Source organism: Sinocyclocheilus anshuiensis, unplaced genomic scaffold, assembly GCF_001515605.1.
Source record: "Sinocyclocheilus anshuiensis isolate Anshui unplaced genomic scaffold, SAMN03320099.WGS_v1.1 scaffold257, whole genome shotgun sequence".
Taxonomy (NCBI): domain Eukaryota; kingdom Metazoa; phylum Chordata; class Actinopteri; order Cypriniformes; family Cyprinidae; genus Sinocyclocheilus; species Sinocyclocheilus anshuiensis.
The window spans coordinates 1,376,375-1,391,796 of NW_015539889.1; the positions used below are offsets into that span (position 1 = coordinate 1,376,375).

Here is a 15,422-nt window from a genome sequence, read left to right on the forward strand (position 1 = left end):
TGGTATAATAAAGAGGCTTCTGTTTCTGTAGGGACATGTTGAATAGACAGCATATAGAGCAATTCAACTGTAGACATTTTTGTGGGACATTAAAATGTGTTATTGTGTCAGAGCCAGTTAGGTAGTAACGCCTGTGTTCTGACACATTGAGCGATTTTAAATCTGGTTTGCGACATTTCCTGATCATACAAAAAAAAAAGAGCACCCTGATTTGTCACTGTCTAATTATGTCTTGAAGGCCAAGGCCTGTGTGTTGTAACGTCTGGCATTTCATTCTGCATTCTAGTTCCCTATGCTGTGGATCAGTATATTAAATTTAGGCGCTAGCAAATGCCATGATTCACTAAACACTTGGACACTGATGGCTCAATTACATTTAATGCGATTACGAGGTCATGTGTCACATTTACTACTGTATGTCTTCTGGTCTACATTGATTGCTTGCACTACACTGACATTTATACTTCATTACTACATTTATACTTCACTATTTATTTATATACTGTTTTATGATTCGCATTTTTGGTTGGAGGGTAACTTATTGTTTAGCTTTGTTCTTCGGCCAATGACAGTAAAGTCACATTCATTCTGTAACTTTGCGCTGAGTAGCCCCGCCCACTGTAAAATCTCATTGGTCCAATTGGCTCTGATTATGTCACGTTGCATATACTATGACAGTTTCTTATTTTCTTATTTTGTTTTGTTTATTGTGCTACTATATAATTTTTTTTGTAACTTTCTATTAATCAAAGAATTCTGAAAAATTTATCAGTTTCTACAAAAAATATTAAGCAGCACAACTGTTTTTAACATGAATAATAATAAGAAATGTTTCTTGAGCACCAAATCATCATGATTTCTGAAGAATCATGTGGCACTGAAGACTGGAGTAATGATGCTGAAAATTCAGCTTTGCCATCATAGCAATACATTCATTTTAAAATATATTTAAATAGGAAAGAGTTGTAATAATATTTCATTTGCAATTTGATCAAATAAATACAGCCTTGGTGAGCTTATATATATATATATATTGGTGCTGTCAAATGATTAATCGCGATTAATTGCATCCAAAATAAACGTTTGTGTTTACATAATATGTGTGTGTACTGTGTATATTATGTATATATAAACACACACACATGCATGTATATATTTAAGAAAAATTGTATATTTAAAATATTTATATTTATATATAATACAAATAATATATAAATATATATACATGCAAATATTTTTTAAATATATAAATGTATGTGTGTGCATTTATATATACATAATAAATATACACAGTACACACACATATTATATAAACACAAACTTTTATTTTAAACGTTTGACAGCTTTGGATGCAATTAATCGCGATTAATCATTTGACAGCACTTGTCGTGTAATGTGTGTAAATGTGCTGGTTTGGAGGAGAGTGTGTGTTGCTTCAGTCTGCAATGGTCCTCTACTGCAGGGACACTGGGATAGTGTGAGTTTTGACCAGGTTCAGGGGTCTGGAATTGTTGCTTCAGCCTCTAGGGGTTATATTTAAAAGTTTGTGTCCATCACCGAGCATCATAATACTCCCAGAGAGAGCGACAGAGAGAATGTGCAGGGAAGAGATCCTGTCACAGTTCACACTGAACAATGAAATCTCAGGAGACCGTGTTTGTGTGTGGACGTCCAAGTGTGTATATGGGCGGCCGGAGCCACAGAGCAAATTGAAATAATTGCCTGCCTACTCCTGACGGTCTTTCTGGGTGACCTTTGGAGCCGATTGATCGCAGTCATTTTGTAATCGATATTTTAAGAATGGACGTGTCTCGATGCATAATTAAGATCTAATTTGCATTATTTCGTTCTCTACATTTCTATCTAGCATCAGTGAGTTTTACACAGGTGCAGTTGCGGATCGTCTGCTAAGATAGAATTCACTGTCATATCATCCTCCTCTGCTTCTGTGTGAGAATAATGCTGACGTTCGTGATCGAATGTCTCGGTTGAAGCGCTCGTGTTACTGCTGTCAGAGGCAGATGTTTGTTCTGTTGAAGGTCGTTTTTGCAGTGACCTGTACAATTTGACACCCAGCTTTCATTTAACTCTTGACAGTTCCCTGTCGGCGCTAGTCTGCTAGTCACAGTGATTAACTATAATGATAATGGAAGCAATTGTGCCCTTAGATTAGCGTTATTGTAATCATCATTGCATCGTCTGGCTGTGATTGAAGCAATGTGCTACACCTCGGCAGGTTTCCTTTGACAAGGAGAATTGGCTCCAACTTTCCCCGCTGTGTGTCTTTTTGTAGGCAACATCTAAAGATGTTTTCAGAGAGCGCTCAGTCAGTGCCAGACTACAGCGATAGCTACTCATTTCATGCCTGTCACCTCGGCTGCACCTTGGCCGCTTTTTAGTCATCAGCACACGGTTTTATTTCTGGTGTTGTAATCGCCAGTGAAATGTTGTTTGAACTTATGATCTGAGCATGTTTATGGTTGGCTCATCAACTTAAGAAATCCATATGCAGAGAAACACATGGTGTGATAGTTGTGTGAAAACACTGCCCCCTAATGGACACATTACATCAGTTGGACGCAACACATTCGTGGATTTCTAGTTTAAACTTCATTCTTATCTTGAAGTTTTGTAAATTGAACTATTTAGTTGTGCTTTCATCCCTATTAACATTAGGATTTGCTCAAATAGTTTTTCCGATATGAATGAAACCTCAAATCGTGTGGCTTTTTTATGAGAGGTGTGCTATTCATTTTCATCGCAGTCTGACTTACAATATTTACATTTATGCATTTGGCAGATACTTTTATTCAAAGTGGCTTGCATTGCATTCAAGGTATATATTTGATCGATTGTTTCCTTGGAATCAAACCCATGACATGGAGTTGCTAGCACTATGCTTTACTGTTTGAACTACAGGACCACAAATATTATGTTATTAAAACACAATAACTTATATAATACAATATTTAATGAAACAAGCAAACAAAAAAAATTGTGTGTTGAATAAGGGCCAGAATATTCTACTTGGGTTAAAAACACTCAGAACACATTAGCAACTGCATGGGAATGAAATCAATCTCATGCTTTTGCACTTTATGAAAGTTTTCTTTTATAATAAATGTAAATGGCATGTTGTGTTAAATACTTTTTAATATATGTAATATCATCATCATTTTCAATTATTTAAATTAAATATTCCATTACATATTTCATCTTTATTTTACTGTGTATGGCATGAATTGTATTAATCGTTTTCCAGAGGAGGGAGACAGTGTATTGGAGGAGCTAAGCAGCATTAGAGCTACACATACACAGACGCACGCTATTGCTTCTCATCAGCACACTGATCCAGGAACAGATATTTGACACAGGTCTATCTGAACCTCTGCCATCATCCCTTTAAAATGAGCCCTCGATCACGCAAGTTACCCCCCCCGTGTCTGAGTTGTCTGTCCCCTGCAGCGACTTCATTTCTCTTTTTCTCTCTTTATCTTCCTCTCTTTCTTTCCTTCTGCACATCTGGGGTTTAATGTGTGTCCATTATTCATACACAGTCTGAGTGATCCTCTGAGCGGAGAGCAGAGCTGAAGACTGAGTGTGACTCTTAAGTGAGTCAGGGAGATGTGAGGCATGCAAATAGATCTCTCATATATTTCACTCTCATTCCCTCTTTGAGATGATGAGGTGTCAGGTGTTCGGTGCCTTTTCGCCTGTGAAAGAGAGACAGCTCACGAGCGTTTGTGTGTGTGCATATGTATTACAGTGTACAGTCATGGAAAGCTTTTGACGTGTATATTTAAGTCAGAATGCCTCATGATGAGCTGTGAGGATTTATGTTAGTGTGTTGTAATTATGTATGTTACTTCCTCATGAACTCCTCTAATCTGCCACCTGAACACTTCTGCCTCAGTTCTGCCTTTTGGACACTACTGCCTCAATTCTGTTGCAAGAACACTTCTCACTCAATTTGAACTCTTTTCGCGCTCGATTCTGCAGCATGAACATTTTTGCCACAGTTTTGCAAAATTTAGAAGTGAAGAAATGGCTTCCTTTTAATTTATAAATGTGAATTTGAATTGAATTGGCAACCATTTACAGGAAGTTGAACTGAAATTTGTATTAGATTCACAGGAAGAGGAATTTACTGAATTGCAATTCAAAGAAATTCAACAGAGGTAATGCATTCTGGGAAATGCTGTGTTTTTCCATTTTGGTTTACAAAAGATAATTGATATGATTAAAAATAAATCCACATTTCTGTAGCAATGCTATTTTAGTGTTATTCATACACCATAATTATAATTATGTATGTATGCATGTATTTGTTTATTTATTTACTTATTTAATTATTTTTATATTTATATTTTCAGTTTTTATTTTGATTTTAGTTCAAGTTTTAGTAATTTAGTTATGTGCTTTTGTCATTTTTATGTATAGTTCGTTTTTATTTCACTTTTTGTTTCAGTACCCTTAGTACTTTAACTTTATGGAAGGTATTTTGTGCCAATTTTAAATAAATCTATTCAGTTATAAAAATTTAAATGAAAACTATATTAACAATTTAATTATAGAAAACTGTATGCAAAATATGTGCCTAAATTTAAAATTAAATGAAATTATTTCATTTTCATTTTCTCTGTGACAATGCATTGTCCCGATCAAATTGAAAAATAAAATGCTGTGGTTGATTTGCCATTTCATTTCCACTACAATCTCGAGGCAAGACTGTCAATACTAAAATGAAAAGGCAAAAGTGAAAAACAGGTTTTAGAACAGTTTTTACAAAGCTTTTAATTAATGCTCACACGATAATAGTGACACAATTCAAATTAAAATGTAAAGTTTAGTTTTTGTTTTATTGTCTCTTTTATTTCAAAGTTTTCATTTTCGTTTTCATTTTCAAAGTCAACCTCAGACACTCTACACTTGAACAGTAAGCCCCGCCCCACTAATTAACATAGAATTTGCATACAGGTTGACTCTGAAAATGAAAATAAAAATTAAATTTCTTATTCACCAACTGCATTTTGTTTTTCAAGTTGACAAGGACGAAGCATTGTCACAGTGAAAATTAAAATTAAATCATTTCATTTCATTTTCAAAAATTTCATTTCATTTTGCATACAGTTTTCTATAATTAAATTGTTAATATGGTTTTCATTTTCATTTTTATAATTGAATTGATTTACTCAAAATTGGCAGATACTTCTGCATCAGTTCTGCCTCATGAATATGTCTGCCTCAATTCTATCTCATGAACACTCCTGCCTCCTCTGCAAATCTCTCCAATATATCAAGCCCCTGCCTCCCTCTAGTTTTCCACCCCTCAGCAAATCAATAAATAATTTCTCCGTAATAGATGTTCAGTTGTAAGTAATCTTTTCTCCCTCGGTGCTGTATTGTTAGCGAGTATCGCTCAGGGCTAGCAGAGATTAGCCTGCCTCAGCTCCTCAGACAACAGTCTCAGAGAGCAGAGGCAGAACATCACCGAAAGAGTATCTCTGCACGGCCCTCTCAGCCAAAGCTAATTTCTGATCACAAGTAGTTGAGTGAATATGACTGGGGGCAGTCCTCTTTGAAACCACCACACACACACACACACACACACAAACTCACAATTTCCAGCCATCCTCTCCAGGGGAGTGAATGAGTGCTATTTCCAGGAATCGAAGTTGGATCAGAGATAGAGCTCTTGTGTGTTGTTTTGCTCCCTCTTTACTTCACCTCAGGATGTGTGTGTCTGTGTGTGTGTGTGTCTGTGTTTACCAAGTTTGCAGTAGGGATGAATTGCGATGGTTGATTAGTCATCAAGGATGTTAACAACCCAACCGCTGGGTCAAAACAACCCAATAGCTGGGTTTGTCCCTTTTTAACCCAGCATTTTTTAGAGTGTGGTGTTCTATCTGTTTCTTATTTAGATACAAATTCTGTTGTTATGTCATGAAGGAAATTTTATCTAGCTGGCTAACATAGAGTTGATAAAGTTCTGTCAAAAAAAAAAAAAAAGATTTGTGGTAGTCCTGAAAGCATCAATAAGAATGTGTTGAAAAATGCATACATACAATAACTGGGGGCAGTAAGGTTTTTTATGTTTTGAAAGAAGTCTCTTATGTTAACCAAAACTGCATTTATTTGATCAAATAGCATCGATAACGTACACTTATTCGTACTGAAAATTTTCGTTACAGTCTTTCTGTTTGGTACACTTGTGTACCAAACAAATACAGTGTTGGTTTAACCACTGCATGAGCCTAACTTCATTGGAAACTTCCAGTTTACTTTTGTTACTTTTGATAAGAAGCAAAGCCTCATCTTTCAAATGATGTCCATTTTGTCTGGAAATTCAAACAATAAATGCCGTATTGATGCTCTTTGATGTGGCGTGGCAGATCTCTGTATAAACGCATGAGTGTGATCATCCCTTCCTCTTTACTTCTAGTTTTAACATGATATAAAAATGAATGAATATCTCATGCCTCATGTAATCACTCAGTCAGTGTTTCAACCGCTGAAAGACGTTAAAAAAGCACCAGCAAATTAAGAAAACATCTTCATCAGTTTGACAACACACGTGCTGCAAAGACTCACAACACAACCAAATACTGAAAAGTGTTGCAAGTAGCACAGACCACAACATAAAGGTTTCAAGGAATCCCAACAACCATGGTTTAGTTGAAGTCTAGTGTTGATGTTTTTGGCTTTTACCAAAACTATGGTTAGTGTAATTTATGATTACCGTGGTTTAACTAGGCCTATAGTAACCATGTTTTGGTTCATTTTCGTAAGGGAAGTTGTAAAAGTAAGATAGCCAGCTTAGCCAGCCAGTAATTGTGTATTTCATCAGCTTATTTAGGCTAATAATATTTGGGAAAAAAAGCTAAGGACTCATATGATCAGGATGTTAAAACAAATAAAAATCTAGACACTGAAGCGTGTCCCAGCCAGGTTCGTCACTTGTTGCGATTATTTAATAGTAAATAAAAGTAAATGGAGCACCATTGTTCTGAATATTATAATTAATTTGGGGAATCATGTGAGTCAAGTCAAATTCCTGAAGTGTCAAGGTGGTGTAACCACCATTCAAGGAGCCATTTTGTTAATCTTGTGCAAGAAGACCATGTGACAGGAAATTATATCACAGGGAAGGACCCCTGGTAACACTATCTCTAGCTTCTGCTAACTGTTGTATGCGAGTACACAAGAGAGTGGCGTTCCAGCGGAAGACATAGGTCGTAGGCATAGCATAAGGTCTGGTGAGAGGTGATGAATGCAATAGCGCAGATGAGAGAGCAAAACAAAACACTGATCACAAATTAGAAGTACAAAATGAGGATTTGTAAAGAAAAATGTCGGAGGATTTCGATATAAGCCAAGAGGAGACTTTTGCTGTAAACAAAACTTGGTTCTCGCGAGACTAGCATATTCTCACCGGAGCTTACGCTACGCCTACATTCTATGTCATCTGGCAGTCATCTTGTGTACACGCGTATGACAGTTAGCGAAAGCTAGAGATTATGGTTTATAAAGTTTTTACTTGTAGATATTTTTCTTACAAAATCACATCAATTCACTTCAGGAGGCCTTTATTAAAAATAAAATAAAACCACTTCAGCTGAACTTGTTGACTGTCATGCTTGATTTTCAGTGTCAATTTCTTCAACAAACAATGGCCTTTGGCTGCAGAAGCAACATGGTCAGGTGGTGTAACTGGTTTGTGTCAATTGGTGTAACCAGTATTGTTCATAAAAATATAATTATATACAAGAACATTTATGTGGAATTTTAACAATTTTTACATAATTTGTCAAAGATTATTTAGAAAATAGATATGTCCTGCCAGATATTGCAAAAACGCATTGAAATTTACATTTAGAGATAACACTAATAAAAAAAATGTATGTGATAGTTTAAAATGAAGTATTTATTTCTATGAGTGCGCTTACATGCCATCTAGGTGGATAAAATATTTAATGTTTCTCATTCTTTTTCAGTTACACCATTTGACATTTTCAGGTACATTCAGTCTTAACTTTTGTAAAAAAAAAAATAAAAAAAAAACATTTGTGCAAATATAATTTTTAATTACATAAAATCAACATAAATACACTTTGTACATTTTAAAATACCTGATGCATGCTTTTAAAACAAGTTTTTAAACGATTTTTGAATTTCTCATCTTGCTAAACCTTATTTGTCATTGACCCTTATACAACCCATGCACTAGCTGATTTTGTAAAAGCAGTGTAGCACATTCCTGGTTTGTAGCATTTCTTTTCTTTTTTTACATGCATATATGTACCTGTGTTCAGTGACAAATGATTCAGGATTTTTTTATAGTTGACACCTATACTTATAGCAGCGCTCTAGTGTTGTGACTAGTGTGTCTGAGCGGACTGCCAATGCTTGCCCTTTTCACGTCTCCTGCTACATTAATTACATGCGGTGCATTCCTCTAAATGTCTTTGTGGAGCTGTGTGGATGACAGTTTTTTAGCTATTTGCGAATGGCTATTTCATAACTGTGTATGTGTCTTTGAGATTAACATTGTATTATTTTGTGAATTTAATGCACATCATTTTGATGTATCATTATGTCAGCATCTCTTGGCAGCTGCATCAAAGCTGGGTGTCCCTGATGGATGCACGTCCAGCTTTCCTTCCCAGCCCCTGCCCATCGTCTCCACATGCATGCACACAGATTCCAAAAGTCTCTGCCTCATGCCTGCCACCATGACTTCATAATGAGCGTGTTTGCATGGGGATGTACAGTCTCATTACTTTACTTTTTCCTGCCCCTGAAAAGATGTGATCCCACAATGCAATGCTCCTTCAGGAGGTTGAATCAGAATAACAAAGGCTCTGACCTTGTTACAAGGGGCTGTTATCAGGGGTGGAGATGTTTCCAAAGCCCTTCTCTGCGTTGAGTGCTATGTCAGCTTGTGGTGGTAATAGGGTGTGTGGGAGCCGGTCAAGTCTCCTGGTGCTTGTTGGGAACGTGTTTTATTTGACAGGTATTGTTATGGTTACCGGTAATGTGCATGTGCCACGGCGTTGTTGTTACCTGGTGACAGGTACGTGGTGGAGGGTGGTTGTCTGTTCAGACGTCCCAGAAGAAAAGGTCAAACTGGCAGTGGTTAATCTTGGTATGTGGGCCACCTGCAATTTTAATATTAAATATGTAGATCAACAGTTTAAAAAAATTGCTGAAATTTTATAAAAATGAATTAAAATGGCACCCAACAATTTTATATTTGGGACGTTGACCAAAAATGTACAATTTTAAATTGTGACCAACAGTTTTATCTTAGGAACATAAAACAGCAATTTAAAAAATTGTAATTGGGCCAAGCAATTTTAGAGATGTAAATAACAATAAAAAATTTAAATCTGGCCTAGAGATTTTAAATAAGAGTTGTAGAGCAACAATTAAATTAAAATGGCACCCCATAATTTTACAATAAGGATGTAGAACAACAATAAAAAACTGGCCAAGTGATTTTATATTAGAAATGCAAGCAAAATAAATAATTAAATAAAAAATTTAAATCAGGCCCAGCTATTTTATATTAGGTATGTAGACCGACCATTTTAAAAATTCAAAGCATGCCCAGGGGTTTTATATAAGAATTGTAGAGCAACAATATAAAAAATTTACAAAATAAACTATTTTATGTTAGGGATGTTGACCCACAATTGAAAAATTTAAATTGGGCCAAGCAATTTTATGTTAGAGCTGTAGACCAACAATTACAAAATAAAAGTCACTGCCAGTGGTTTTATATAGGAGATGTAGACAAAAATGTATAAATATATAAATAAATAAAATAAAATAACAAAACATCAAGCCCACTGATTATATATTAGAGACAACAATTAAAATCACATCCAGATATGTTATATAAAGGACCTAGACAAACAATTAAAAAGTTTAAATTATGCCAATAAATTTTTTATTAGACCAACAATTAAAAAATAAAAATCAAGATCAGTGATTTTATGCAGGGACATAGATCAACAATTAAAACATTCACATCAGGCCCAGCAATTTTATATTAGAGATGAAAACCAACAATAAAAAAAAATAATTGGGCACAGCAGTTTAATAATAGAGATGTAGACCAACAATTAAAAACTTTAAATCACTGCCAGCGATTTTAGATTAAAGACATAGACCAGTAATTAAAACATTTCTTAAATCAAGAGGTATCTTCCACCCTCCCAGCATAATTAAGTCTTCAGCTTGTCTATTTACACACGGTTTTGTTAGTTAATGAATCCGTTTGTGTCATTAGGGATGCTCAACACTCGTGCGGATTGGTCCAGCCTCACAAACAGAATCTGTTACTATAGCAACCACTGAGCCAACTGGGTCTCTGGCTCCCTGAGCCATACTACAGTCCAGGTTTGCACAGATCAGATGTAAACAAAAACAAATCGAGGGCAGAAATATTGCATTTCCAATAATAACATTTTTGATCCATCATATTACTGTGTCTATTTATAACTCTGAATCTCATAGAAAACATCGCTGATGAGATATGCGTGTGCTGCTCATTACATCACACACTCGGTGTCGTGTGCCGCCCCGCTAAGGCTAAGATTGAATGAGCTGAGTACGCCTGCAAGTGTTTGAGAGGAGAGAGAGTGTGTGTGTGTGAGACCGAAGCTTAGTTTGGCGCGCTCAAGAGACTCACACACAACATAGCATCTTCATGGCTTGTCATCGCTACCACTTGTGAGTACATGTTTGAATTGTGCATGTGAAGTGTGTGTGATTGTGCCGGGACTTGAGATGAGGGGAATATTGAGCTTTGCATTTGTTTTGATATGAAACAACAGATGTTATTCAGCATTGCATTCATGAGTATGATGTCAAATAAATGAAGGAGGGCGCTTGTGACAGCGAGCAGATCTTGTTATTCTGCCCGTATCTGTGGGGGTAAGACCTCGTTTTAATTTCATACGTGACAACTTGACTGCTGCAGTAGCTTGATGCTTCAGTTAATATTTTGAAAAGCCATCACATTATACGAGGAGCAAAATCTTGGGTCATGTTTTTGATTGCTAATGAACTCGTCGGCTGTTTGAGGCAGACATGTTCAGCATGTTCTGTGAGTTTGCCGCAGGCTGTATCTCTCTAAGCCCAGGGCAGAGGGATAAGGTTGTGTCTGTACGCTGAGATACCTCACGCACGCAGACTGAAAACAAAGTGGACAGTGTTTACGTAGCTCTGGTGATGTCACGCCGAGACTATTTTTGGAAACGTTATAAGACTGCAATTTCAGTCCGTATTGAGCGTACCGCTGTTTGTCAGGCTGAATGAACACATGCCCTCTCTCTGCGATTCAAGATTTACTCTTATGTTTGAGGTTTGCTTTTGCATTAGCATGTCCTTAAAAGTCCTGAAAGAATCATTTGATATTTGTAGACAAACTTTAAATTATGTTGGTGTTAATAATGCTAGTCATTTTAAACATTAGACAGATTTTAAGGAGTAAAATATAATTGAACAAATCACTTAATTATTGTAATAAATAATAATAATAATTGTAAAATGCCTGAATATGTATCTATCTGTCACTTAGTAACATCATTTAAATTGTGCTTGAATATTATTAGTAAATAGATAGCAGCAATTAATTCTATCTGTTTGGCTGTCTGTCTTTATTTTTAATAAGGATCTTATACAGCGTCTTATTAGCATCTTATATACAGTGGTGTGAAAAAGTGTTGGCCCCCTTCCTGATTTCTTCTTTTTTTGCATGTTTGTCACACTTTAATGTTTCAGATCATCAACAAATTTAAAAACACTGCATTTCAGAAAAAGAACTTCATACCAACAGTAAAATATGGTGGTGGTAGTGTGATGGTCTGGGGCTGTTTTGCTGCTTCAGGACCTGGAAGACTTGCTGTGATAAATGGAACCATGAATTCTGCTGTTTACCAAAAAATCCTGAAGGAGAATGTCTGGCCATCTGTTCGTGTACTCAAGCTGAAGCGAACTTGGGTTCTGCAGCAGGACAATGATCCAAAACACACCAGCAAGTCCACCTCTGAATGGCTGAAGAAAAACAAAATGAAGACTTTGGAGTGGCCTAGTCAAAGTCCTGACCTGAATCCTATTGAGATGCTGTGGCATGACCTTAAAAAGGCGGTTCATGCTCGAAAACCCTCCAATGTGGCTGAATTACAACAATTCTGCATAGATGAGTGGACCAAAATTCCTCCACAGCGCTGTAACAGACTCATTGCAAGTTATCGCAAACGCTTGATTGCAGTTGTTGCTGCTAAGGGTGGCCCAACCAGTTATTAGGTTTAGGGGGCAAACACTTTTTCACACAGGGCCATGTAGTTTTGGATTTTGTTTTCCCTTGATAATAAAAACCTTCATTTAAAAACTGCATGTTGTGTTCACTTGTGTTATCTTTTACTAATATTTAAATTTGTTTGATGATCTGAAACATTAAAGTGTGACAAACATGCAAAAAAATAAGAAATCAGGAAGGGGGGCCAACACTTTTTCACACCACTGTATTACTGTTTATGTGCTGTGTTTTCAAATGGTGATTTATCAAGTGGGTAAAAAGACAGTCAACAAGCTTTGTTCTCAGCTGGGACGTTGCATTAGCCAGTGGCCTATGTTTCCATCTGCTCCTGAGCTCTGTCTGCCTGCACATCTTCCACTGCCGCCTGCTGTGCCTCATCCCAGGGGGGAAGGGAGGGAGGAAGGGGAATTGGGACAGCCTTTAGCTGTCATGTGACCCTCCCTCAAGGTCACCCTGTACAAGCATTACTCCTCCAGAGCAAACCATGACTAATAACTCTTTCTCTCTTCCATATATCTCTCTCTCTACTGGACAATTAAAGATTGTGCTCTCCAGAAATGCACAGCTGAAACTAACACAACAGCATTTTTTTTTGTTGAGATTTTTGTGTGAAAGTGATTTGAATGTGTTTTTAGAGCTTGACTGTAGCAGTCATGTCAGTGACAGTAATGGGAGGTGGCATGGTGCCATGCCTCGCAGGAGGAAGGCATTCACATTAGCCTACCGGCGATAGGCAGACTCCAGCACTGAGGTCAGACGAGCAGGATTCAGGTGGTGGCAAAGCATTATTCTGTCACTCAGTGCACTGATGGGATTTGTGCTTCTAACCCGGTTATGTGCATGAACTGTTAGTATAACTGTCAAATTTTGTGATCAAGTCAAGTGTCATAGGTTGATAAATATAGATTTAGATATATATGCAAATTTTGACATTGTTGACCAAACTGTTTACATGGTTATGATATTGTCAAACATTGCAGTTAGTAATCACCTGTATTCCCCTGTGGTTTTTATACCCACAAAATCAGATATATTCAAAATGTAAGTAATAAAAAAAGTTGGCAGGTATACCAGCTATTTTCAGTTTTTGAATGTTGCTAATTCAATTAGAATTAAAGGGGTCATATGATGCGATTTCAAGTTTTCCTTTCTCTTTGGAGTGTTACAAGCTGATTGTGCATAGATAAATAATTATTTAATTAATATTTAGATTATATATTATAATTAGGTTTGTGTGTGTGTATACACATGTAATACATTTTATTACTGAAATATTACAAAATTATTCAAATCTGTGGAATAATATCCTCAATCCTAATAAATAATTACAAATACAATATGACATTTAGATGTATGTTGTTAATTCTAACACACTAAATGCTTAGTTGTATGATAGAAGCTGCTGTATGTGCAATCTTGAAGATGAAAGCAAATAGCTGTTCTTAATAGTTACTTAATCGTATGAATTAAACATATGTTTCATGTATTTTCACACCCCTAATGATGCTACAAGTCTCAAAATGTAAGTTGCTTAGTGACATCTTTAGCAGTCTTATGAATTCTTGGCAGAAAGCTCCACCAATTTTCACAGAATGTAATCAGCTATGCGTTGTTTGTGAAATATTTGGTCTAATTTCATTATACTTTCAGGTACCAGTAAGAATGTGGTTCCCTCAGCTCTTTACTACATTTTAATGATGATTTCCCCTCCCAATCAGTGCAGAAACTATGAGTAGCTCATCTCTACCTGTATGTATTGATTTACTCAAAATGCAGTAGCTCAGATTTCATTGCAATTATCTTCATTGTTTTGTGTTTCATCTACTATTCCTCATGATGTGAATCACTGAGGCTCTATTCTTGCTTTGAAGCTCATGTGCATGAGTGAGTTTATTTTTATTGTGCATGTGACATAAACAGTATGGCTGCATTCTCCGGTAGCACCAGTCAGTAACTGCTGACACAGGCAAATGAACGCATGAAAGAATAAGTACCTGTTTGTGACCTCATGATCAATGTTATTGTCTTTGACTGGTTGCTGCTCATTGAAGTTAATAGATTTAATTATGAATATTGACTTGTGCTGGCAATCTTTAAACCAACATAATGTAGATGTCACTGGAATTTGCTTGAGTAACCTTTATTTTTGGCCTTTTTGTGACTTTTATCGTAATAGAATAGTAGAGAGAAATCTTTGATATTTGGGAGAAGAGGTGGGAATGGGATTGGAAAATGACGGAATGTGAAAACCTTGATGAATGTGAAAACTTACATGAGCATGTGTGCGAACCGCTAAACCACAGCTCTCCTCACCCTCATGTTGTTCAGATCTTTTTAAGGAGCATTAAACACTTGGAAATGTGTTGTTATGGAATCAGAAAGTATGTGCAGAAACAGAAAATTCAGCACCCTGAACTGAAAATCCCCATGACTGCTATCTCAAACCGCAGGAAGTGAGACCAATAACCGGTTCATGTTTCCCACTATGGCCCTCAAAAGCGGATGATGAAAGCTGTTGCGAATCAGCTCATGGGGAAATATGAATAATTAATCATAACTAGTTATAATTAATTATAAATATTTAGATCCGCTGTAGATATTTACTTGACCTCTCAGGGTCAACTGTCTGTCAAGAAAAATGGTGTGTCTGATTGGTCCAGACGCTACAAAGCCCATTGGGTCTGACAGGGCTCCGCTGGTAGGGTCATGCTATGACCCTCAAAAATAGCCTACAGGATTTTCTGTGCTGAACTATAGACTCTGTGTCCCTCAGGATTTTTAGTGCTTATGTAAAACAAATAGGCAAGAGCGCCATGTCTGCTGTAAGAGAGATGCACACAGTGTTCTAGGCCTCAAATGGCCGACTCAATCAGCAGTAGAAAGTGAAAGTGTTTCCGTCATACTCAACTGTTTTTTCTTGGCACCTGAACTAGGGCTGCACGATATATCGTTTCAGCATCGATGTGTGCATCTGCGATAGTCACATCGCAGGATGTGTGATGTTTAGTATAGGCTACTGATTGTTATATTTATACTGATTGTTTTCTTTGCTCACACACAGACAGACGGTGTCTACACCGGACGCGACAGCTGT

General features: G+C 36.6%; 1 protein-coding gene across 3 annotated transcripts in view; it reads left to right on the plus strand.

The window, feature by feature from the left end:
- Positions 1–15,422, plus strand: part of LOC107685650 (IQ motif and SEC7 domain-containing protein 1-like) — a 218,825-nt gene that overhangs the window by 118,123 nt on the left and 85,280 nt on the right. Inside the window, exon 1 of one of the 3 annotated variants that reach the window (XM_016482314.1) lies at positions 10,669–10,737. The exons of the other annotated variants lie outside the window; for them this stretch is intronic. Within the exon in view, the coding sequence (XP_016337800.1) occupies positions 10,715–10,737 (23 nt within the window). The 5' untranslated portion in view covers positions 10,669–10,714. Of the gene's footprint in view, positions 1–10,668; positions 10,738–15,422 lie in introns of those variants that run through there. 3 annotated transcript variants of the gene reach the window in all.